This window comes from Rutilus rutilus, assembly GCF_951802725.1.
Source record: "Rutilus rutilus genome assembly, chromosome: 5".
Classification (NCBI taxonomy): domain Eukaryota; kingdom Metazoa; phylum Chordata; class Actinopteri; order Cypriniformes; family Leuciscidae; genus Rutilus; species Rutilus rutilus.
This window is the reverse complement of record NC_140213.1, coordinates 47605403-47633331: the sequence shown is the minus strand read 5'-3', so window position 1 is coordinate 47633331 and position 27929 is coordinate 47605403. Positions and strand designations below refer to the sequence as shown.

At 35.4% G+C, this 27929-nt stretch overlaps 2 protein-coding genes across 3 annotated transcripts in view; both read right to left on the bottom strand.

The window, feature by feature from the left end:
• The window catches only part of LOC311290790 (uncharacterized protein), a 155643-nt gene that overhangs the window by 97252 nt on the left and 30462 nt on the right, over window positions 1-27929 (bottom strand). The gene's annotated exons all lie outside the window — the stretch shown is intronic.
• LOC311290812 (uncharacterized protein) lies at window positions 589-27929 on the bottom strand (the record flags this gene model as incomplete). Its single annotated transcript, XM_084409525.1, has 17 exons — window positions 589-1363; window positions 1715-1851; window positions 3493-3654; window positions 5534-5707; window positions 12507-12680; window positions 12770-12943; window positions 14346-14519; window positions 14665-14838; window positions 14984-15157; window positions 16216-16389; window positions 21069-21239; window positions 22181-22354; window positions 23210-23380; window positions 25177-25347; window positions 25919-26092; window positions 27389-27559; window positions 27922-27929. 17 exons carry the CDS (start codon window positions 27927-27929, stop codon window positions 1314-1316), a joined length of 2607 nt encoding a protein of 868 aa, XP_084265651.1. The 3' UTR covers window positions 589-1313.

The following is a 27929-nucleotide window of genomic DNA, read 5'->3' as shown; positions in this document are numbered from 1 at the left end:
AATATTATTCAAATAATTATGCTTTATTAGGATTATTTTATTTTGTATCATTTTTATTTAAATGTATTTTTATGTAGTAATAGTAGTGAGTGATTAAAATAAATGTAAGAGAGTGTGTGCATGGTTTGAGTTGTTTTTGACTCTCTTACTCCTACTAGAAATGATGTAAGCTCCTTGCTGCACGGTCACACATTACAATAAGCTTATAACAAAAGTTAATTGATATTTACCAAGAATGATGAAAAAGAAGAAATAAAAATATTGTTCAAATTTCTACTTTGTCTCTTCTGTTTTGGGAAAAGACAGACTTTCTGAAAGAAACTTTTGAGTTGTGTGTTTGCAAATGTAGGCTAATTAAGAGTTGCTGACTTCTGCTCTTCAACAAATTTCTTTTAAGTAAAATTGACTTTGATTGATTAAAACCTTAGTCTATAAGTCTTAACTGTACTTTCCCTATACAAAATATATCACAATTAGTTAATTTATGTTTTTCATAAAGGAAAGTAGGACATTTCTCTAATACTTGTTGGTAAATGCTCACTATCAAAAACTACAAAAAAGATTAGTGCTATTTCAATTTGTAGGCTATTATTGATGTTTTATTATATAAAACTTATTCTTCACATGATATTGTGTTGACCTCTAGTGGTGAGCTCGAGAAATGGCATAATCTCTCTGCATCTGCTGTTGCATCTTAATACCAGTTACACTCCAATTAAGGGAACTGAACTAATTAACTTTTCAAAATAAACAAGTTTTTACTTTGTATTTTATTATGCTAACATATTGTGTAAATATACAATACAATGGCAAATGAGAAAATTATAATTGCTGATCAAAAAGCATTGGATAGAATATCTAGACTGAGGAATGCGAAAGCTGCAACTTAAAATGTGGTGGATTATGGGTACATGAATGCTGTCAATATTAAATCTTAGTCTGGGCTGGTGTGTGATAACAGGCATTATCCGTATGTCAGTCAAAGCAGAGAGACAGAGTTTCATTCAAATAAAAATGTATTATAAATAAATATTCTGTATATAAAATGTAAGCGAAAAAAAAAAAGCGAAAAAAAAACAGATCAAAGTTAATTAAATAATATAAGATACATATGACAGATTTGACAGATTAAAATCTTTGCATATGTATCACACAATGATGTAATTTTAATTTTAGACTGTTCATATCATTTAACATATTTAATTGCTAAATTTGACAATTACAATAAGCAATGTTTTAATTGCTTCATTATTGAGGAGTTTAATCCCAACATCATCATGATGAAGGTCTTATACTGAAGACTCATAATCATGCTAATCCTCCTCTGAGCCGAGATCAGACTCATCTTCCTCCTCCATTTCACCTGTAAAAAAGCAAAACATCTTGTATGAACTCTAAATCATCAAATAACCAGTCAACATAACTCACAATGTGTATGTATGTTTCTATTAATGCTGCATTATTTCATTTCTAATCCTGATCCTTTTTAAAATACAGAGCTAGTATAATAAACTGTACATTTGTTAAAGCAATGCTATTTAAAGCTGTTTAAATGTGCTATATAATACAATACAGGTAGGCTATTAAAAGCTTGAATTTTAATGGCTGTGGGTTTCGCAGTGTTACTATTTATGAATTGCTTTTTAGCCGCATCTCGCTAAAATTACCATCATACACACACAGTATTCATTTATTACAGTATTATAGCAAGAACCTTCTGATGATCCTTCATCCGATGGTGGCTTTTCTTGTGCTGTTAATTTCACAGGTTTATCCGCAGGTTTAGACAAACCTAACCATCCACCAATGCCTTTGATTATTTTTGTAACCATGCCTTCTTCCTCTACGAGGCTGTGAGGAGGAATTAGAAGAGAAAATAATCAGTGTTGAGTGGATCAAGCTGCAAATTAATTATTATATTTCAATTAAGTACAAAGTGTAATAGACTGAAACTAACATTACATTCCTGTAAACAAATTAGTTACTGATTTTACATCATTTGGCATACACACTTTCACCTAAGCTAAACTTAGTACAAACATTTCTAAACAATATTTCAGGGTTTTTCCAAGGTCAAAAATGGACTTCTGTGGTGACTGATGAACACGGTCATCCACACACACACACACACACACACACACACACACACACATTGGGATTCCATGTTTTATAGGAACATTCTACTGGCATAATTGTTTTTATTCTGTAAAACTGTATATTCTCTCCCCTTACACTAACCCTACCCCTAAACCTACCCATCACACTATTTATTTAGCATTTTTGGTTTTCAAAAAATATTATTCTGTACGATTTATGACCTTGTTTCCTCATGTGGACCAAAAATTATTTCTATCTTTATGGGTAATTTGTTTTCCCAATATCGTGGGGTTTACCTGAACAAACACACACACAAGGCATCCTTAAGCATAAAATGTTTTTTTCTTTTTTTTCTTCTAACTGTATTCCATTCCCCTACCTATCTCTGCACCAGTAGGTGGCGCTGTGCCGAAACGCAGCATGTAACCTCAGATGCTTGTGATGACATGTACCAAGTTTGGTCTGAATATGATAAAGCTTGTGGAGATACAGCCTTATGTCTATTTTCCCACATGCTCTGTAAAATTCTTTGCGAGTTCTCTTTTTGTCGGCATGGTCTGCAGATGATCTGGTTTAATTTTCGTGAAAATTGGAGCAACGGCCCAGGAGGAGTTAGAAAAAGTAGGTTTTTAGGAAAATTGTAAATGGCGGAAACATTTTCATTATGAAAAAAAAAAAAAAAATGGTTTGTTATTAGCATAAACGTGAGTCCATTGGACAGGTGGTGGCGCTAGAGGGATTGAGTTAGATACTCCAAATTTGCTCCTAAAAAACAAACAGTTTAGTATATTTAGTTTTAGCCATTTGGTTTATGAGGACACAGGAAAAGACAGTATAGACTTTATTACTTTATAGAATAAATGAATGTATTTTCCCCATCATTCTGTAATAAGATGCCACATCAGATCACAGAAGGGAGTTATTTTAAACATTCGACTGATGTTATATTGAAGAAAAACATGATATTAATGTGATGAATTGTGTTTTTACGGTATGCTAAGATAACATGCTAGCCCTTATACACCTGTTGCCAGAGGAGCGATAATCCACTAAGATCACTGGAGTGTTTCTTTGAAAGGGCATTTGATACCGGAACCGGAAAGAATGTGAAGTTAGATATTTGATCAAAGAAATAAGGCATTTTTATTCACACTGTTTTAATCCCCTTAAGCTTATAAATAAAATGCTCCATGTCATTGTCACAAGTGCAGCAGTTATTTCAGATATCACATTAAATGATCAAATAAAGCTTTGGCGGGAAAAGCATTAATTTAGGTGGAAGCCAAAATATTTTCAGTGCAGGCAAAACCCTGTATTTGTATTTGAAATATAATACATTTAAATATGCATTCCTATGTTTGTTAGTGTTACTGCAACTAAAGGATGTTTACTCACCTCAGGTTACAGCTTGAGTTCTGCATCACGTCCATGAGCTTCTGCTTGGAGGATCCGATGGTATTTTTACTCAGATCAAGCTCTTTTAAAAACTGGAGTACTTTTGTGTTTGACAAAGACTGAGTTAAAGAAGAAACATCTGTAATGCCACAGTCGTTTAGACTAGAAAGAGACAAACAGAAGAATTTTTATTAGTTTAAGTTTCAACTAAAAATTTTGCAGGAAAAATCAGTCATCTCAATAGAAATCCATGTGATGAGAGACTTCCAGTGGCAGAGAAATTCACCTACATGAGTTTCACGTCAATATCTATAAATTACAGAAATGTCTGTCTGTCTGTTATTCGCATATCTCTCGAACCGTTAGTGCGATGGATTTCAAACTTGACAGGTGTCTCGCTACGGGCACGAGTAAGTGCAGTGCCAAGTTTGACGTTGTGTGGATTAGAAATGCAAAAGATATCGGTAAATATATCGGTAAAAGAAGCACTTAGAAGGTAGTGGTTTAAAAATAAACATTATGACAATCACTCTGTCAGCTACACTGTTTACTTCTGAATATTATAGTTTATTCTGGTGCGCTTAAAGTTATCGCTACTGTGTAATAGTAGCCTATGCTATTCACCAACTAAACATATCCTATTCAATGTGTTCACAGTCTCTTTCACGGGCATCATTTGTAGTTGCCTATTCACAAACTGTTTGCTCCAGCATAGCGTTTTCTCCGAGTTCACTGTGTGCTTTCTACTGTTGTAAACTTTTCTTTCGTCGAAGCAAGAAAACCAGGAGACGTTTGGGATCACTTTCAAGAAGTTATTCTTTATTGAGGACTTCGCGTTGACGTGGCTGCAGGAATCCAAAATAATCTGACTAACTTAACTTTACATGGTTTTCTTAGGCATTTCAGTGGGCTGTCCTTAATGGTGCTGACCATGCACACAGCCTTAGTTAGGAATGACCACTAAATCTAATCATTTAAAGACAATAGAGGCAATTACCCCCAACTGACTTCCCCAAATGGTATAAACACAAATGGTCACGAGAACTAAGACTATGTAACATTCACACACAGTTCAACTCTTAGTTGGAAGATCAAAGACTAACAAAACCCCTGACTATTACAATGTTTAGACAGCTGACTTCTAATCAGTAAATTGATGCCATCATGTTCACCCTGAATGCCCAATACAGTGTTATTCACCTTAGTTTTTCATGTGATTCTATGTAAGGAAGTTGGATCAGCAGATCTTAAACGTATTACCGTAATAAAATTGTAATCCAACACTACCATGCACAAATAAAAATATCACTGAACTTTTGCTGTGTAATTGTAACAATGAGCACTAAAACACACCAAACCATCAATTACTAAAAACACACACAAAAACTGATTTTGCACGGGCATTTTGCACTAGTCAATATCAAATCTGACAGGAGAATTCACAGTTGCCTGATTTGCTCAAAGCTACACTAATTATTCAAGGCTATCATTTAATTGGTGTCTCCTCAGCCCAGCATTCTTCAGTGCAGCAGAATAAAGAAGCTAATTGGAAAATGTTTCACACCTGCTTCACATCTGGTCTGCTAATATTTAATTACTAATATCAACTGATTAAATTACACATAACTGTACTTAAAGCTCTGTTTGGTTTGTTGCATGTGTTCTAGGCAACTTAGTCATGCAATTAACCCACTGCTGTTTACTCTGTGGCTCAAATCATCTCATCATACTTATACATTTTTCAAGACTGAAGTTACTGACTGACAGAGGGTCATTGTGCCACAGTGCACATACAGTATAAAGCTAATGGATTATGATATCATCACCTGCCACTATGGCCAGAACTGACCTGCGCTTGGTACTTGGTGGGTGTCAATTTAAGACCCTGCTTTCATCAGATCACAAAATAATAAAATACAAATAATAAATTATATTAAAAAAATAATGTATTCATGAGATATTGAGTGAAAGTGATTTGGTTAAATTGTTTTATGTAGAAGTGATTTTAGCATATCGATTAATGTATGTGAATGTTACTGACCTCAATTTCTCCAGTTTACATTGTGAATGCTTCAGTACTTCACACAAGATCTCCAGTCCTTTGTTTTCTATTTGATTCCCACTGAAGTCCAGCTCTCTCAGGTGTGAAAGATTTGAACACATTGCTTCAGTCAGGAGAAGGCACTGTCTCACTGTGATACTGCATCCACACAGACTGAGGACAAAGAGAAACAACAATGGCTCAAATACATGTAAATTCATCATGAGTAAGTGTCATACAATATAATACAACAACAAAAACATGGAAACTTAATTACATAACCATAAACCATTAGAGGAGTATAACTAGAAGGAAACTAGTTATAACTCAGGTAATAATTAAATCATCTTCAAAACGTCTGTGAGTTATAAATGTACATTAAGACAGGCTCAATTTAAAACAGATTGAACAACTGAATCAACAAATTTAATATAAATATAATAAATAGACTATTTAGATAGAGATTTCTGCTTTTTAATGTGAGAAAAATGAAGAAAATAATGAATAAATCAAAATTAAAGTCAATTATGTGTAGTTTAACATCACTAATACATTTTTTTTACTTAAAGCTGCAGTACAGAAGATTTTTGGTTAAAAAAAGTAAACCTTACCCAATTTAAGTAAGCTTATAATGATTTATAATTTGAGACAACAGGTCATATTTTGTGGGAAATTTTAGATTAATGTAATTTATCTTAAGTTTCAACTTCATTTCCATAAAGAGAAGTTTTAAATAATTACATAATTTGTAATTAGTTTGTAACTAATAAGCAACATTATTATTACACTCAGTGTAAATTACAATCTTCTGTTGTATATTGCACACCTGTACAGATGGTCTATCTGTTTATTTTGTTATGTACAGTATATACTTGTGTCTTTCACATATCTTTATTATATATCTTGTATTTTACTATTTGAGTACTGCTGTTGTCTCTGTGAACTGAAAGCTTCCTCTGTCACCAAAGCAAACATACTTGGCAATAAAGCTGTTTCTGACTTCTGACATTAAATGTCGACATTTAATCTACATTTATTTACAATCTTTAAGTGTGTTTGTAATAAACATCAAGCCAGCATATTAAGTCCCCTTGTAGCCAATAATTGTATCCCTTAAATCCCATCTTTGATAATCAACATGACATACTGAAACATTTTTTGTCCTATGAAAATAATTTCTTTATGCCTAAAAATCAGTTGAATGTAACTCTACACCCTAATAACTCTGTCGCCTTTGGCTTTTGGCTTGATTATTTAACAATATTATTGATCTGCTGCATTGACACCATTATATGAGAACTGAACTGAGCTGGACGATGACATCACTGTTTTCTCCAGAGCGGCTACATATAAATGAACTAAATTAATAACTTTTTACAACAAAAACTAACCATCACTGAAATTAAGCTGGACTGTGACACTATTTTCTTCTAGATATGCTTCTTCTAGACACAAACTTTGTTGCATTATTTTCCTGTTATCACTGTAAAGCTGCTTTGAAACAATCTGTATAGTAAAAAGGGTTATATAAACGTGACTTGACTTGACCCTTTATTAATTTAGTATCCACAGTTCTGTGAATTTGCAAATGAGTTCCCGCCTACATTCCAACTGTGTTTTTGAAGCTGTCTTTGGTAAATTGCAGTTTTGAGGAGAAAATACCCAGCAATGGTGTGAAATGATGAATTTGTATACGTTTGGTCTTAATATGTCTGTTTGGTGTTTTTAATATGCTTTAACTATATTAAAAAATATATTTTCACCACAGGGGGACTTTAATACTAAGATTCCAAATGTATCGTTAGCTATGTTTCCATCCAAAGTTGTGAATTTAACTCAAAACTGGAATATTGCATAAAACATTTGCGAATAGAGCAGCATTTCCATCCAGAGAGTTGAAGAGAACAAAATTGTCACTTCCTGATAAACTGGTGTTAGATATCACTAAGAAAAGTAAGAGAAGCCATTGTATATTATAATTTCTGTATATAATAAATGACATGCAGACGAAATATTTACATTTACATTTATTCATTTAGCAGACGTTTTTATCCAAAGCGACTTACAAATGAGAACAATAGAAGCATTAAAACTAACAATAGGACAACAATATGCAAGTGCTGTGACCCTTCTCAGTTTTTTTTTTTTTTTTTAAATATAGAATAGAAGAGAAAGTGTTAGTATTACTGGATCAAGTGCTGTCAAAAAGAAATGTGTTGAAACAAACGTGTTGTCTTGCTTTCAGAGGTGGAGACCTGCTTTTAGGAATGCAGTCAGGGAAGACGGTTCTGGTAATTATACCAAACAACTTTGACAACAGATTCAGGTATTTCTGAACGTCCATTACAGCATTTCATATGTTGTGCAACGAGATCAGTCCACTGGTTAGTCCAGTTATGTCATCTCATTGTGCAAAGTCAAATTACTTTTTTTAATGCGCATCAAGGCATTCATTTGGTAAATGTGTTTCTATCATGGTTTATGCACGTTTTCTTGTCTAATAAAAAACTCATCTAACTCAGGTTTTTTATGCACATTTCTTAGAATTTATGCACATCTTGGCATTTCCATCCAGTTTTTTAATGCAATTTCCCTTGCCCTGAGGATGGTCGTTTGTCCGAAAGCTTGGTGATTAAATTTGCTTAAAGGATTTAAGTGTGCAGACAGTTTATTTTTTGAGATTTTATGCAATTTCCCAAAATGTGCATATAGGTAGATCATGAAAACATCGCTATTGTTAAGATTGCTGCTAGCCTGCTAATGAAATTAGTACATACAGGAAATTAGAAATATTTTCTAGGTACATATTAAATAAGTTCAATATTAATATATTGTGTGAAGAAAAAAATAATCAGCCTGATCTATGTCAGTCTAGTTTATCTTTGCTGTTATCAAGGTTTGTACACATTTCTACCAAAATTTTTTCGATAACTTTTCCATGACTTTTGAGGCAAATATGTATGACCTAACATTCCATGAAACATCTGTGTATACATGTAAAATTTGAACATGGATTTTTATTCTTATTTTACATCACAGCATATCTTAATTAATGACAAGCGATGTGGCTTAATACAAAAATATTTCAATAACGCTGACACACCAGTAAGACGGTTAGATAAAATACTGTGTCTGACCCTCAGAACTACACGGTTGTAGCAACGGATTAACATACAGCAGTGGGAGGCAACAATGTTTAATAAGTAAAATTTAAAAATACTACTGTTATTGTGTCACGAAATGTAGTTTTAAGAGTTTTTCAGTCGACAATGTAGTTGTTTAAAGCTCAAATCTGTGGTTTATTTATAAAATAAAATAAAATTTAAAATGTATATTTTTACCTATTTAAAAATTTGATCTGACGTTTTCTGAGTTGTGAGATCCAAGCGATCACCGCGCGCTCAGCGCTCATGTACCCCGCCTGGAACAGCCGTACCTCGGCTAGTGCTGCTGACGTTTGTCGCTGGCTCTGGTGTCTCTAGTGTATATCTAACGGGCGATGTTTGGTCTCATTAATCTATAATTTGTTCCCTGGCAAATCGTTTTGGCTGAGGGTAAAGTGAAGTTTCATAACTTTATATATTTAGGCTATTTAACTTTAATGTTGTAGCCTGCTGTATGTTTGACTGAATCGTTTACTTTATTTCTTGACTTGTATAGCTTGTAAAGCTTATACTGTATAAAGCTTAAATGTCAGTTTAATGATCAATATTATGTTTCATATTTTTTTTTATTGTCTATATTATTCTGCAATTGATATTACATTGTATATTTGCTGTTGTTGTTCTTCTTCTTCTTATATTATACCACTTGTGATTATCAATCTATTATAGTTATGCTGTTAAAGGTGCATTGCGCAAGTCTCTGAGTTTTTGCAGAACTATGCCCCCTTCTGGCGACATGCGAAACTGCAACCAGAGTTGTGCACGCAGTTACGTGGAGTTTGCGTTGGGGTTTGGGATGAACTAGAAGCCGGTCTCTTTGAATCCATCTTCTACTTTTGCAAAAGTCGCTTGAGTTGTCTTCGCTGATGCGGATAATGGCGGCGAATACACAAACCTGTCAGACATAGCCAGGTAAGCGTGAACGCGCATGACGTCACGCCCAGTCGATTCCGTCCCGAATCCCTCTTATTTATTTTACTGTACAGGATTATAGAGGCAATCGCAGTGATCATAGAAGGGCTCATTCAGCCCATCAGGCAATTGTTTAAGCATGTATGGGTTAGAAAAATGGGTATTTTTAACATGAAAAGTTGCTTAAAGGTGCCTTGTGTAAAAATAAATAAATTCATACTCCACATTCCATACCAGATGGGGTCAGTATACCTCCAGAAAGTGAGTTGGTCTACTCTAGAGTATGAATATCTTCAAGCTACTCCCCTTCACCTTTACGAGTGAATATGTTCATATTCGTTTTGTTCATATTACATTTTTATTGTTAGTTTGAATTACATTAATTTGACAGACAGCATTCGCTGATGTTGACCAAGCTAGCGCCAACGTAACCAGAGCTTCCAACTCTCACGCATTAACCGTGAGACACGCAAACACTTTTCACACGCTCTCACCCCACACATCAATTTTCTCGAAAAATCGCGAAGCAAAGAGGACACGGATACCGACAGACTAGACAGAGCAGATTAGTTATGATATAAAAAAAAATCTCAGCTCTCAGATTCTGTCAATTTTATCACGCAATTCAAACAATAAATACCGTTTTGGCGCTTGTAAATGTTACACGACAGATCCCTAGCGCACGTAAACCGAACATCTCTACTAGCTAATAATAGTAAAAAAACACGAACACTGAAAGATACAGTAACGTTAGGCTACAACTTACCAAAATATATTCCTCATACATAATATCGACCAATCAGTGTTTTTTATCAGCGTGAAGAGGTCAATAACACAGCTGGAGAACAATTATGTCAGATTTACCTCAGGAAAGCCATTTAATATACATAATATAGGTCACGTAAGTTAGTTGGCAAGAAAAAAAGAGCAATAGAGATTGTGCTATGTGTACTATATTACAATACTGTATTTATGAAAGTTATATACGTTTATCGAACAGCCTTCGATACATTTCTATGTTATAACTTCCCGAAAATCTACACAAACATATAAAACAAACTTCTAACGAAATACTAACAGCATCTTACTTACCAATCCAAAAGAAATGTTGCAAGTTCGGAGTCAAACCTCATTTTTTTCATGTCCATTAGTTGTCTCCAGCGATGGAAAGCAGTGCCAATGTTTACTCTGGTTCTGTTCCTTTTTTATCAGATTTTATTTGAATGTAGTAGTGGGGCTGTAGGCTACTTTCCACACGATTGACATCAGGTTCAAGTACGCCCACAAGCCGTGCGAGTTATTCGTGCATGTTTGGCTGGTGGTTATGTTGCCCGCATACCGCCTCCCATGGCCGAAACTGGTATTACGACACCTGTCGGGCCGTGGCTAGTAATGCTAATGCTAATTTAGGTTGATATCTCTGCAGCACTATAACTTGACATTTTTTTAATGACATCATCGCCCTTATTTCTTCTCATTCTTTTGATGCATGTAGCTCATTTTTTGGAAATTTTTACCTCAATTTTTACACATGGCACCTTTAATGCACCTTTAAATTATTGTACTATTCATAGTCACTATTTAACTTATTATTTTTATTGTCTATATTCTGTAATTGATATTTCATATTCTATTGCTATTATTATAGTATTATACATAAACTATATGCTATTATCAATATATTATTATATTATTGTACTTATGATATTATACTATTCACTACTATTTTATTTGCTGTATACTGTTTGTTTATTTTATTGACTAAAATATTTACTATTACTTCTCACTTTATCTTATAAACTTATAATATTAATATTAATAATATTATCTTTAAACTTATATAAACTATAATCTTATTTAATATTTGCATTGCACTGTAGTTGTACCATATCATATGTATTACCATAAAGGATCCATCAGTTATCTTTATTATTGCTAAAATCGGATCAATGACAGAAAATGCTTTTTCCACAATAAGAAAACTTTATTTCATTTAATGTGAAAATTAAATTCTATCTCAGTATGGGGGTCTTCACAATTCTTATCCAAGAATAAAAAGCCAAATACATGACAAGCCTGAGCTTTGACAATTCCTTATTAAAACAATATTTTATAAGTCTAACTATCGAGATTTTAAATAACTAGAGATGGACCTTTTTGTACACCACATACAAACCACTGAAATCGGGTGATGAATGTAATTTTTTTGTTGTTTTTATCCAGAAAAACCGCAGCTCACCCGTTTACTTGTATTTGATTACAGCGCAGTCTTGCCGTCAGCAAAATGGCGGAGGCGTTGACGTATCGCAGCAACGTTCTAAAGCGGCCAATAGGGCGTTTATGTATTTATAATGTCTGTGGTTTGAAGGAAAGCGTGGATATGGTGTGAAGTTTGCCAGTCGCAACAGTGAACATTTACTTGCTTTCTGGTAGAGATAAAGCCACTTGAAAGTGAGGTTTTTTTTTCATTTATATTCTAACTACTAATATTCAATGTTTTTGTATAAAAACATGGCTAACTTCATAGGCTAACATCCAGAAAAATAAGATCTCTTAAAAACATTTCATAAAAGACATTTCATGACCCCTTTTATAAAAGAAGATTTTGTAAAAAGTACCATAAGTGCTGTAAAAACCATTTAACTCCATCAGAATAATCTATTATCAGTGTTTAGTCTGTTCTCATTTTGCAGTTTGTCAGATTTCAGCATATGAAACTTTCTACTGATAGACATATTGAACCATCAGTCCATTAGCTCAGTACTTTTTTTTTTTAGACAAGGAAAGACCAAAAGACACAGTGCTATAAACAATGTGACTGGTCCTGTTGTCCTAAATTAACTAAATAGTGAACTTTAAATCACACTGTAACTGCTGTAAAGTATAATGATACTAACTGTAGATTTTCCAGCTTGCACTGTTTCCCGCCCAGCAGAACAGCAAGATTTTCAACTCCAGTGCCTCCTAGTTCATTCCCACTGAGGTCCAGCTCTCTCAGGTGTGATGGGTTTGATTTCAGAGCTGCAGTCACTGCAGAACAAGCTTCAGCTGTTATATCACAGGATCTTAACCTGCAATGGGAGAAATGAGAAAAACTTTTCATTCTGTTTCATTTAAACACCAAAGCACTATTTTCTTTGCTGGAAGTGAATATACTGACCTCAGTCTCTCCAGTTTACAGTGTGAATCCTTCAGTAGCTCAAAAAAATGCTCCACTCTTGAGTGTCTTAGTTCATTCCCACTGAGGTCCAGCTCTCTCAGGTGTGATGGGTTTGATTTCAGAGCTGAAGTCAGGAAGCCACACTGCTTCTCTTTAATACTGCACTTACACAATCTGAAAAAAAGAAAAAACACATAGAACAATGACTTAGATCTATGATGTCATCTTATATTCTCTTTCCCCACTATTGTTCCCCAGAATTTTCCAGCAATCCATGTCTTCACAGTTTTACAGAAAGGAAGAGTACAGAATCTCTAGTACAAAAGAAGCAGCAGAAACAAGTGAATGATGTTTTTCCTAACCACATACATACATACAACTAACATGATCATCAAACATTAACCAGCATATAAAATAAGAATGCATGAAGCTAGAATCAAATGATTTTGTTGTTTTTTTAAAAGCAGATGGTCTGTTCTTCATTTTGATATATTGCATGTTCAGATATTCATCCAACAAAATATTCTGGGGGCTATGAAACTTTTGTGAAAATGATCAAAAATGCTGACAGTACAGAGTTAAATAGATACAGTATAGGCATTTAGTCTGTCATAGAGTGTATAGCCGTCAGGCCAAGCGGTTTTCCACCTTTTTCACCGTTAGGTCGAAAGGTTCTCTTTGTTTAACCGGTGCTGACCCGGACTAGCTAGTACGGATATGGTTTAGTTTCACTGCGGGGCTGATAACGGAGCTCTTTGGAATGTAATACAAATGCGTCAGTCGTTGCCTCTGTAACGCGAAAAAGTAACGAGCAAAAGTCAGGGATTACCAAAATGAAAGTAGGTATAATTAGATAGTCTCCATAATTATACTTTCAGTTTGGTAATCCCTGGTTGTCTGGTGTTAGTTGTGCACAGTTCTTTTGCTACTGCGTTTCCTTGTGTTATTTCACTTCTCTATTTGAGATTAAAGTGATCTTCTGTGGACTTTTTTCTTCTCGCTGCGCCTGGAAAAACGAGTGTCGCACGTCTACACTTGAAATAACTAACTTGAGTCGCGCAAAAGACGCGACATGTGAACGGCCCCTAACGAGGGAACACACCTAAAATGAAGACTAATTAATCTGTAACCTAGGACACTAACAGGCAGGGAACGAAAGAAAGCAGAGCCAATTACCAAACTAGAAAACTGACCAGAAGACTAAAACAGAAATCAGGACATGAAAACTATAAACAAACTGGAAATGTGACAGTATAGTTCCCATGGGCTATTTTTAACACCGTCACACTAGTTCTGCATGCTGGAAACTGTTACAACAGCAGATGTGAACAGCATAACATTTCTGCAGAACAACACGTACACAATTAGTACACTGACATTTGAATTGAAACAAATGAAATTGAATACAATTACTCGTTAGTTAGGCACCTAATATTAAGTGTGACCAATAGGAAAATGCAGTTGCAGTTCAGGTGAAATGCTGCAGTATAAACAATGTAACCTAAGCTCTGTTGTCTTTAACTAAACAGTAAACTTTAATCACACTGTAAATGCTGTAAGGTATAATGATACTAACTGTAGATTTTCCAGTTTGCATTGTGGGTCACTCAGTAGATCTCTGAGGTTTTTAAATCCAGAGTCTCCAGGTTCATTCTCACTGAGATTCAGTGTTCTCAGGTGTGATGGGTTTGATTGCAGAGCTGAAGTCAGGATGCCACACTGCTTCTCTTTAATACTGCATTTACACAATCTGAAGATAAAGGGTGAAAAAACACATAGAACAATGATCTATGATGTCATCTTATTCTCTTTCCCCACTATGTCTCCTTGTTGTCTTTAACTAAACAGTAAACTTTAACCACACTGTAACTGCTGTAAAGTATAATGATACTAACTGTAGATTTTCCAGTTTGCATTGTGGGTCCCTCAGTAGATCTCCGAGGTTTTTAAATCCAGAGTCTCCTGGTTCATTCTCACTGAGGTCCAGCTCTCTCAGGTGTGATGGGTTTGATTGCAGAGCTGAAGTCAGGATGCCACACTGCTTCTCTTTAATACTGCATTTACACAATCTGAAGATAAAGGGTGAAAAAACACATAGAACAATGATCTATGATGTCATCTTATTTTCTTTCCCCACTATGTCTCCTTGTTGTCTTTAACTAAACAGTAAACTTTAACCACACAGTAACTGCTGTAAAGTATAATGCTACTAACTGTAGATTTTCCAGTTTGCATTGTGGTTTCTTCAGTAGATCACTGAGGTTTTTCACTCCAGAGTCTCCTAGTTCATTTCCACTGAGGTCCAGCTCTCTCAGGTGTGATGGGTTTGAGTTCAGAGCTGAAGTCACAGCAGAACAGCCTTCATCTGTCATATCACAGCCTCTTAACCTGCATTATGAGAATGTAGCAAGAAAATAAGACAGAAGATAAGAAGATAACTCTTATTCTGTAAAGTCCCATCCTCTTCGTAAACAGACAAAACAAAAAAGACATTCAGAGGAAGAGAGATCATCATTCAGGGCTGTACACTGCAACATGTACACTGAAAAAAACATAACTACCTTCCTAATATCCTCTGTCCAGCTTTTTTGGAGTGTGTTGCAGCCATCAACATCAAAATGTGTTTATATTTACAAAATACAATTAAGTTTGTCAGTGAAAATATTAAAAATCCTTTGTTCTTTTGTTAGTTAAATAAAGGTTAAAGAGAGCTGAATCACAGATTCTTGATTTTATCACATTTTACAAAATATGAAAACTTTTCTGGACATGGGGTTGTATCATTATTATTATTATTTATTATGTATTTATTTAATAAGAATTATTATTCATATGACAGTAATAGCTAATATAATGTAAATCAAATGCACTGTAAAATAAATGAAAATGTATATTTCTTAAGTAAATATATATGTTCTACTTTACAGTAAATGACCAAACTTTTTTAATTTCTTCACTTGCATTACTCTAGAGCTTTTATTTAGTCAGAAAACTAAAAGTGCAGCAAAAACGTTTTCGGGTTCAACCCTTCATCAGTGCCATGTGCTTCCAAGCATCCCCCTGCACAAGGCAAGATCCAGTAAATCCTCACGCAAGAGCGCTTGATGCATCTCATGTTTCAGTTGGGTTGTGACTCGTGCACCTTTCACACAGCAGCTGCAGTTTTCCATAAGCGTTTTATCTAAATAAATGGGTTATTCCCTACTGTGACAGGCGGATGATTTTGTGCACAGTGCGCAGACATGACTAATTGATAATCAAATTCATTATTTATTTGATTATAAGCAATTTTTGTATGTTAAAATAAGGTTTATGTACATCCCTGTTATTTATTTACAGTGTTACACTGTTATTTATTTACTTACAGAGAATATTTTTTACAAGTATATAGCTTAGTGTTCGAGGAATTTTAAGCAGTTTGATTCTTGTATGTGAATGTTCCTCACCTCAATCTCTCCAGTTTACAGTGTGAATCTCTCAGTACACCAGATATGTGCTTTGCTCCAGAATTCTTTAGTTGATTCCCACTGAGGTCCAGCTCTCTCAGGTGTGAAAGGTTTGGAAGTAGAGCCGAAGTCAGGGTGTGACACTGATTCTCTGTAATACTGCATCCATGCAGACTGAAGATACAAAGAGAAAAGACAATGAATCAGAGCTATGATGATCAAACTAAGATTTGTAAATATTTGTAATTCTCTCTATCAGCATTTTCCATTTCAGAAATGTAAATAAGTTAGGGCAGTGGTTCTCAATCAGCAGAAAGAAAAGAAAAAACAAGCCGCTGCTACGGCGTTCAAGTGTGTGAATAGCGGTTAGCGCTCTGTCTTTATAAAGCGGCATCGAACGGCAACTACACTGAATCGTTCTTCTTCAGACCATTGACTTGTCACAGTTGGAACAAGGCCAATATAGAAGTTGCTCGCCACAGAAAAGCACCTCTTCAGCGGACCAAATCACAGGCTGCGATTGTGAATGCGCCACTCCGCTGCTGTGTGTGTTCTGGTGAGACGAACAAGAAGCTGAGCTCGTGAGGCGCTGTCAAAAGCTGTTATATATTGGGGATTTGAATGGGCAAATATATTGTATATCGTTCATCCAAAGCATCACTGAAATATTTAAATGTTTTTGTTTATTTAAATTAAAAGTTAAGTTCTGATCTATAATTCTCTCTTACTGTTATATGACATTACAATTGCAGGTGTTTTTCATTGCACATTTTTCAAATGTAAAAAAGTTTACACAATTTCAGATCAACTTCGAAAAGGGTTCTTCTGTGTCAATGTCATCATTTGGGTGCTACATTTTTAGTCTCTCTCTACCACCAAATCGGATCAATAATGTTGATGACATCATTCTGCATTCAAGTTTTCATTCATATTTTCGGTCTAATCAAATGCACCCTAAATTTTTATACTTCTCCAGGCATGGGAAAAAAAATCGTTTTTTTGTTTTTTTGTAATTGGTATTGGCAGATAAAAGCGATTTTCCATGCTTTCGGCCATCGGCTGATTGTTTAAAAACAGCTGACGATCAGGGCTGATTATATCCTATCAATCAAAAGAGGGTGAGATTAAGATAAATATCAGCTGATAAAGATCGGTGGCCAAACAATTAGTACATCACAATTTAATTTGCTTTGTTCTGGAACAGGCACTAAATTATTTTGCAAATAATTTTCCTACAAAAACATATGTAACCTTCTCCGGCTCCCACCTGCAACTTTCACGCATAAAAGCATACATAGATCACTAAGGCCCCGTCCACACTACTGCGTTTTCGTTTAGAAACGGAGACCTTTTGCTACGTTTGCACCTCCCGTCCACACTAAAACGACAAAAACGGAGACCCAAAACGGAGAAGTTTAGAAACGCTGCCGACCCGTTTTTCGTTTTGAATCTCCGGAGGGCGTTTTAGTGTGGACGGGTCAAAACGGAGGACTTTAGAAACGATGACGTAGTAGAGGCTCACGCTCGGATCTGATTGGGTGTCATCAGTCATGGCGTAGGCTATATCTTTTCTAGCAGCTGTTGTGCAAGTAAATTCTGCATTTTACAATGCTAACTGCCTACATGCGCCGGAGGCAAGCTATTATTCGAGCGATCTGTGACAATTCCCGGTAAAATAGTGACAATGTGACAATTCCCGTGTGCAACTGACAATTCCCGATAAAATAGTTTACGTTTGACAATTCCCGGTATCGACCGTGTACATGGAGCGTCGGTTTTGGGTTAACCCGGGAAGAACCAGCGCATGGTGGGATAATTTTATCAATGAAGTTGTGTTTACACCGGCTCGCGCATGCCCAGTGTTGGTGAATGGTCACGTGATCCGCGTTTTCAGTCGTTTTAATGTGGACGGAGATCAATTCTAATACGCAGCTAAAACGCTGGTGTGGACGGAGATCGTATTCGTTTTAATTCTCCGTTTCTAAACGAAAACGCAGTAGTGTGGACGGGGCCTAAGTCCATGAAATTTCGATTAAATAATTTCAAGTTACGTGTCGCCTTGTCACAACATCATAGCATGAACGCTCTCAATAAAACATTTGTTATTAAAGCATCAACATTCACAAACCACTGTTAGTTTAACAGAAAAGCGATCATAGGCTACTGTGTGCATGGTTTGGCATGGCAGAATGCATGCAAAAAGCACTTCCTTTATAATCACTAAAAAGCTGACATCTCACAAAACTAGTTATAACCAGTAAAGTTGACTGCACAGAAAATATTTTATAATGTCTACAATGTGTTTGTGATATTGAGAGGACTCATGAGTGTGTGAACAAAATCCAGCACTGAACAAAAAACTACTGCGTTTTGAGCAGTGAGTGGATTCTAACCCGGCACAAATGGGTTAAATACATCTGATTGGTCACTGAGTAAAATAAATTAACAGGCCGCGTTTCCATTAAAGATTTGCGCAAAACTTTAGCGATGTTTTCTAAATATCGATAAAAAACTATTGCGAAATGACGGCATGAACGTTGCATTGCACACACACCTCTAAGCAAAATATAGCTCATCCTAGATCTCCAATCAGCACACAAAATACATTATAAGATTATAATGAAATATAATGCTAAAAAAATAACATTAAACAGTAATTGTTTAGTCTTCATCACTCATGGGAACTTGGGAATTATTTTCCCCTTTAGACACTTTATCCAGCTAAATGTGCGTCAGTATGTCAGGTGCATCGACGCATTAACGTCAAACAAGTCTCTTGTGGTCTACAGCTCTGTTGCTTGGACATGCCTATATTTTGAACAATATCTGTAGTAGTTGGATCATTGCCAGTGATATTTCTCTCACCACAGGAGGTTTACCAGCACCGTGCTGCAACTATTCAGTCTTGTGATCTCAATAGTTTGATTGTTCTACCCACTCTCCCACAGTTACCCTGAGGCTGTAGTAATGTGGGTGCCCCTGTATTCATCATTTCAGTTTACGGTTGCCGTTTAGTCTGATACTTAATGTCAAATCTTATCCAGCACTATTCCACATCTGACTTACAAACAGTAAGCATACAGCCCTAAACCAAATGAGACATAAAACAGATTCTATATATCTTCTACAAGTGATATTTCAGTGTTGTCTGTCTGGGCATGTTTTATAAAATTTCCTTTACTATGAGTCATTTCACAACCTGATTAAAAAGTTACATCACCAAGAAGGTGTTAACAGTAACCCTAACAATAAGGTTGAGTGCAATACTGAATATCCGGTTATCATTTACTGGTACTCGCACTGAAATCATTCCAGGAATTAAAGACAGCATGAATTAAGGAGTGCACAATATTATATTAATTTGTATTTATACTTCAACCTAATAAATGCTGTAAAAGTATTGTTAGTGCATGATATCTAATGCATTAACAATATTAAACTTAAGTGTTGCGAATAAAATAAGAGCTATAATGCAGTAGATCCAGTGACACGGGATCTGGGAAATGAAAACCTCAAGCCCACAGAGCTGTTCAGTCATGCCGAACCTGGAAGACTCATTCTCTACGGGTCCTCTCTGGATTTTCTGATGGGTTGGCACAATACGAATGTATTGTAGGAGTGTATTGTTCCTGCAATCTCCAAATGCAATGCAATACAATGGAGAGTGCTCATTGAAGCCTTATGTTCAAACAAATATTCAGTTATTTGTAACAATGTCATTGTAAAAAAGAAGGTTCAATGTAGCTTGCTACTTTTTAATAGAAACTTGTAGAGTAGCTACAAGCTTGAATGTAACTTTACTTTAACTTTTGAGCAGCTTGTAGCTTGTCAAACTACAGATTCAGAGTAGCTTCCCCAACACTGCTGTTAAAACATAAACTACTATAAAAACTCAGAAGGCGCGGTGTGTTTGGACAGAATACGAGACAGAGTTCTTTATTAAATTCACATAAGACAAAATAATGACAGAAATACTGGATTCTAAACCTCAAAGAAATGCCACAATCAAGACCTCGGAGCAAAAATGAGTGAGAAAAACCCAGAAACACCTCATATGTGCCGCTCACAGACACAGTATAAGGGTCTTTCCTTGCCATTAATGCTTGGATAACATGCCTACGTTTCCTTCCATTAATAATAATAATGTCTAGTGCGGTGCGTGGCTGTGATATATATAAACTTACCAACGTCCGTTGCCATGATTTTTGGAATGACTTATCGCAAGAGGAAAAAATCACGTTTTAGCCACATAACACAACGCCGTCATTTCGCAATAGTTTTTTATCGATATTTAGAAAAAAAAAAAAAAAAAAAAAAAACACAAAAGTTTTGCGCGAATCTTTAATGGAAACGCGGCTAGTGATAGGCTACATTGCTCAATGCTGAAAAAAAAACTAAAAAAAACTGCATTTTCTTGCCTTTGTAAATACATTTTTCTTTTATTTCAGGTGTTTTGTTGCTTTTGTGCAATAGATGAATAATAATTTCTTTGTTTTTAGATATTTTATGGGTGAGATCCCACGGGATTGCAGGTCTCTATCCACAACCAAATTTTTGCACACATCAACATACTTTAAAGTAAAAACTCTGTAGATATAAAATATGAAATATAAGCTTTTGGAATTAAAGCATATACAGTATGTGTACTTTAAATTATATACAATCTGTGAAAGTAATTTTTATCTAAATGTGTATGTTTTTAATTGTTTACTTAATTTTAATATATAACATTATTGTCTGCTAAGAGAAAAACTGCTCTGACTCAAACAAATGAGGAAATAGTATTATCCACTACTGTAAAAATAATATTAAATGTAATGTAACATTTTATGTCACTAAAACAAAATACTTACATCAGTGTGTTGAGTTTACAGTGTTTATCCTGCAGTAGAGCAGCGATCTGATTCACTCGTGTGTCTCCTAGGTCACGTCCACTCAGATTCAGCTCTCTCTGGAGTAACGGGTTTTTACCCACAAGTTCTGTCAAATATGTACAGGCTTCCTCTGCAGCAGGACTCAAAATCCTGCAGAAGGGAAGATGAAATTTAAATGTCTTTATGGCTTTAAGCAATATGTGAGAAACATCAGCGCAGAGAAAACTGGCTTGTGAAACTGCATGTTTGTGAACATCTGGAGACTCCCAGAACTGCTGTAGAGAGATACAGTGATACAGTGAACCTGGGCTTGATGGCATTAAACTACAGTTTCAGAAATATTTAATACCATACTACTGAATACCATCATTACAATTTAACCCTCTACAATGCGAGTAAATCACTTGCATCTGCGAGTAAATTTTCACTCTGGGCACTAAATAATGTCTATCACGAGCCATTGGCTAATCAACTCTTAGATTTTACTCGCCAGTGTGTGTGTTAGAGGCAGAGTGTGTGTGTTAGAGGCAAAGTATGAGTTTGGAATAGTCGGAGTGTTCAGCAATAGAAAATATATCTGAGCGCTTCAGAGTTTCGCTCTCCGTCTGTACTATTTCAATTCAGCTCAATGGATGCGCAGCCAACATAAAGATTGTCCACATAAGCACCACCAGCCCTAATTTCAGTTAAAATGACAAATATGCATTCATACATGGTTACCAAGTTTTAGTTCTAATTACTAAAGTTCTATCATTATATAGTGCTTGATTATCATTATATAATGCTTAATTGACTGATGTTAAGAGTGTACGTTCAGATATTTAAAAAGCTGTGGCATTTTACAAAGACAAGCAGATTTGATGGAATCATATATATATATTTTATTATATCAGTCTAGTGAGTAAACTAAAAAATGTACTAGCCAATGGCGATTCTATTGCCAAGGTGTGCGTAGACGGTTGCAATTGTATCTAAACAAAACTCAGTAACCCCCACTACAAGACTTGTGGAGCTTATTGTATTACTGAAAGAATATTTTGTATGAATATTTAGCATGCATATTTATATTGTGTTATTTCATCATGTCTCACCTCAGTGTCTTGAGTTGACACTTCTGATCCTGTAGTAAATCATCGAGCTCCTTCACTCCTGATTGTCCAGGATCATTTCCTCTGAGATCCAGCTCTATCAGGTGTGAAGGGTTTGATCTCAGAGCTGAAGCCAGAGCTTTATAACCTTCTTCTGTGATACTGCAGTCTGAAAGTCTAGAAAAAAAAGGGAATTTATAAAATTCATCAAGTTATTGTTATTTTATGATTAATATATTTAAACATATTTCATACTGTTAAACAGTGTTGGGGAGTAGCTAGCTACAGTACAAGTCACGATACCACTAACATAACTACATTTTTTAGTATCTGGACAGTAGCAGTTACTTTAAAACATTGTTGCTTTTCCAGTAGCTAGCTACTTTTTCCAAGTAGCCGTGCAGCGCGACTGAAAGCTACACTCCATTTTGCATTCTGATGAATCATGAGCCTGTAATGCATTGAAGTAACGCAGCGTCATCTTCTTACTAGATAAACTACATTTGTTCATTACCACCATCTGTTGTTACGTCATGCATTTTGTGACTTTACAGTCAAACAAGAGATTGTCTGATGATTATAAAAAAGATGAACAGGAATGGATATTTCATGTGAATCGACTGTAATTTATGCAAACCAAAGATTAAAATGCAGTCTACATTAAATACTTAAAGCACATATGCTTGTCCCAGTCAACCTGAATTCACCCTACTCATTGAAACCATAATTGCATTACAACATGTTGTTTTAAACCCAGTAATATTTTACTTATAACTTTATTCATTAACAAATATTCAGTTATTTGTAACAATGTCATTGTAAAAAAGAAGGTTCAATGTAGCTTGCTACTTTTTAATAGAAACTGGTAGAGTAGCTACAAGCTTGAATGTAACTTTACTTTAACTTTTGAGCAGCTTGTAGCTTGTCAAACTACAGATTCAGAGTAGCTTCCCCAACACTGCTGTTAAAACATAAACTACTATAAAAAACATTCAAGTTAAGTGCAATCAAACAATAGTTCATTGAACTCACCTGAGTCTCTCCAGTGTGCAGTTTGTATTTTCTAATCCATTCTGGAGTTTCTTCACTCCTGAATCCTGCAGATTATTGTTGCTGATGTCAAGCTCTTTCAGACTGGAGTTTGATCTCAGGACTGTAGCGAGAGCTGAACAGCTTTCCTCTGTTAGACCACACTTACGCAGCCTAAAATGATGAACAGAAGAGGGAGAATTTACAAACACATGTCCAGAGACGTTGGTACATTTTGTAAAATGAAATCAAATCAACAGTCTGTGATTTGTTACTTTTCTTTAACCTTTATTTAACTGACCTTTAAGTACACAGAAAAGATTTCCAATGTTTTACTGACCAACTTAATTGTGTTTTGAAATAAATAAAAAATGTGACGGCTGCATCACACGCTAAAAGAGTTGGGACTGAGGCATGTTTACCACTGTGTAACATCATCTTTTCTTTTAAATAAACTTTTTAACTGTTTGGGAATTACAGTTTTGCAAGTGGAATTTTTGCCTAATCTCGCTTGTTACAAGACTTCAGCTACAAACCAGTCCATGGTGGTTGTTCTCTGATTCTCGTTTTCATGATGAGCCATACATTTTCAATAAAGGCCCTTTCACACTGGACGCGATTTTGACGCACGAATAATTCGCGCAATGGTTTTATTTTTTGATCAGCTGTTTGTGTAATGAGCGCTTCCACACCGAACGCGAATGTGCTGCGGCGAAAAAACGACTTTTATTTTTTTCGCTGCGATGCCGATTTTGTTTTTACTTTTGCGGCGACAGAAAAGGCTTCAGCCAATCACAAACTACAAGGACAACGATTTGAAAGACAATGTGTGGCGTAGCATTGCCAACCAACTCGGTTATCACGACTGTGAGTATGTTGTGTGATGGTTTAGTCGTTGTATAGTCCTGTGCTGTGTAGGCTAGCAGGCTAAACTACATTTGGGATAGAAAGCTAACACTATTATCGTCAAAGATAGAGACAGAGACCGTGTTTACTTTGAACATGTAACAAAATGTAGTGAGACTATTTAGGGCTGCTTTTAGTATATACTATACATTCTTTGTGTGATATCTACAGTTTCTAGTCAAATGATTTTAACTAACTTACTTCGTGTGTTACATGTGTAGTGACATTAAACACAGTGCGTTTTGTAAGTTAGTTGAAGACGCAAAAAACTGTGCACATTAGCACTCCCCTTCAGACTCTGTTCTTTAAGATTGGGTGCACCCAAAACCTTCTTTTCTGTCTTTTAAAGAAAATGAAAAGCTCGTCTTCACTGGATGATGATGATGATGAAGTGTCCATGTTTTCTCAGCTGTCGGCGCGAAAGTTTTGGAATGTTGAAGCTCTCTGAACGTCACAGACGTCGCAAATTCGCGTCGCGGCTGATGTGAATGGTTTTGACGCAAACTATTCGCACACGAACTACTCGCTTTTCCGTTACGCTTTTTCGTTACGCATCCGGTGTTGTAAAAATACAACCGATGCTGTAAAAATAAAAACTGCATAATCTTGCATTTGTAAATACATTTTTATTTTATTTTAGTTGTTCTTGTTGCTTTTGTGCAGTAGATGAAATAATTTCTTTGTTTTTAGATATTTTATTTTTAGATGCTTCTATTTGCGGAAGTCCCACGAATAATTTTATTCTCCCACAACCCGCACTTGCCCATCAAATCTTGTCCCGTGCCGCACTCTGTTGCGTTGGGTGAGATCCCACGGGATTGCAGGTCTCTATCCACAACCAAATTTTTGCACACATCAACATACTTTAAAGTAAAAACTCTGTAGATATAAAATATAAGCTTTTGGAATTAAAGCATATACAGTATGTGTACTTAATTTTAATTATATACAATCTTTGAAAGTAATTTTGACTCAAACAAATGAGGAAATGGTATTATCCACTACTGTAAAAATAATATTAAAATGTAATGTAACATTTTATGTCACTAAAACAAAATACTTACATCAGAGTGTTGAGTTTACAGTGTTTATCCTGCAGTAGAGCAGCGATCTGATTCACTCGTGTGTCTCCTAGGTCATGTTTACTCAGATTCAGCTCTCTCAGGAGTAACGGGTTTTTACCCACAAGTTCTGTCAAATATGTACAGGCTTCCTCTGCATTAGGACTCAAAATCCTGCAGAAGGGAAGATGAAATTTAAATGTCTTTATGGCTTTAAGCAATATGTGAGAAACATCAGCGCAGAGAAAACTGGCTTGTGAAACTGCATGTTTGTGAACATCTGGAGACTCACAGAACTGCTGTAGAGAGATACAGTGATACAGTGAACCTGGGCTTGATGGCATTAAACTACAGTTTCAGAAACATTTAATACCATACTACTGAATACCATCAGTACAATTCAACCCTCTACAATGCGAGTAAATCACTTGCATCTGCGAGTAAATTTGCACTCTGGGCACTATAATTATCATTATATAATGCTTGATTAACTGATGTTAAGAAAAAGACATTTTAAAAAGACAAGCAGATATATATAGTATATCAGTCTAGTGAGTAAACTAAAAAATGTACTAGCCAATGGCGATTCTATTGCCAAGTTGTGCGTAGAGGGTTGCAATTGTATCTAAACAAAACTCAGTAACCCCCACTACAAGACTTGTGGAGCTTATTGTATTACTGAAATAATATTTTGTATGAATATTTAGCACGCATATTTATATTGTGTTATTTCATCATGTCTCACCTTAGTATCTTGAGTTGACACTTCTGATCCTGTAATAAATCATCGAGCTCCTTCACTCCTGATTGTCCAGGATCATTTCCTCTGAGATCCAGCTCTATCAGGTGTGAAGGGTTTGATCTCAGAGCTGAAGCCAGAGCTTTATAACCTTCTTCTGTGATACTGCAGTCTGAAAGTCTAGAAAAAAAAGGGAATTTATAAAATTCATCAAGTTATTGTTATTTTATGATTAATATAATTTTATTTTCGTACTGGTCAACAGTGTTGGGGAGTAGCTAGCTACAGTACAAGTAACGATCCAACTAACATAACTACATTTTTTTGTATCTGGACAGTAGCTCAGCTACTTTTAAAACATTGTAGCTTTTCCAGTAGCTAGCTACTTTTTCCAAGTAGCCGTGTAGTGCGACTGAAAGCTACACTCCATTTTGCATTCTGATGATTCATGAGCCTGTAATGCACTGAAGCAACGCAGCGTCTTCTTACTAGATAAACTTCATTTGTTCATTACCACCATCTGTTGTTACGTCATGCATTTTGTGACTTTACAGTCAAACAAGAGATTGTCTGATGATTATAAAAAGGATGAACAGGAATGGATATTTCATGTGAATCGACTGTAATTTATGCAAACAAAAGATTAAAATGCAGTCTACATTAAATACTTAAAGCGCATATGGAAGGTGAATAGTAGTTTTTTTAATGAACTGCTTTATTGCACTCTATATCAAATGTTTATTTCTATTTTAATTACAATAATGAACCACCATAGATTAATCTGTCCCGTTAGTTTTGTAATGAACTTAAAATATCACTAATCGAACTGAAATAAAATTGCAATATAGTAGTGCGCTTATTACTTGGCAAAGGATGGTTGCGGTGGGATTTCAAGCAAAGCGCGAGCAGCTCATGATTTGCGTCTCAGAGCGGCTCTTTTCAGTAAATAGCCTACCGCATGTGCTGTGAGTTTAACCTGCATTTTTGATTACTCCTGTGTATCCAGTTTGAGTTAACATACATTTTGTTCTTGTATTGATGTTACATTTGTAACATTTTGCACTTTGACAGTAAGTTTGAAATCAAACGATTGGGACACTTTTTGCCATTGAAATGACTGGGAAAAACTGTCCCAATCAACCTGAATTCACCCTACTCATTGAAACCATAATTGCATTACAACATGTTGTTTTAAACCCAGTAATATTTTACTTATAACTTTATTCATTAACAAATATTCAGTTATTTGTAACAATGTCATTGTAAAAAAGAAGGTTCAATGTAGCTAGCTACTTTTTAATAGAAACTTGTAGAGTAGCTACAAGCTTGAATGTAACTTTACTTTAACTTTTGAGCAGCTTGTAGCTTGTCAAACTACAGATTCAGAGTAGCTTCCCCAACACTGCTGTTAAAACATAAACTACTATAAAAAACATTCAAGTTAAGTGCAATCAAACAATAGTTCATTGAACTCACCTGAGTCTCTCCAGTGTACAGTTTGTATTTTCTAATCCGTTCTGGAGTTTCTTCACTCCTGAATCCTGCAGATTATTGTTGCTGATGTCAAGCTCTTTCAGACTGGAGTTTGATCTCAGGACTGTAGCGAGAGCTGAACAGCTTTCCTCTATTAGACCACACTTACGCAGCCTAAAATGATGAACAGAAGAGGGAGAATTTACAAACACATGTCCAGAGAAGTTGGTACATTTTGTAAAATGAAATCAAATCAACAGTCTGTGATTTGTTACTTTTCTTTAACCTTTATTTAACTGACCTTTAAGTACACAGAAAAGATTTCCAATGTTTTACTGACCAACTTAATTGTGTTTTGAAATAAATAAAAAATGTGACAGCTGCATCACACGCTAAAAGAGTTGGGACTGAGGCATGTTTACCACTGTGTAACATCATCTTTTCTTTTAAATAAACTTTTTAACTGTTTGGGAATTACAGTTTTGCAAGTGGAATTTTTGCCTAATCTCGCTTGTTACAAGACTTCAGCTACAAACCAGTCCAT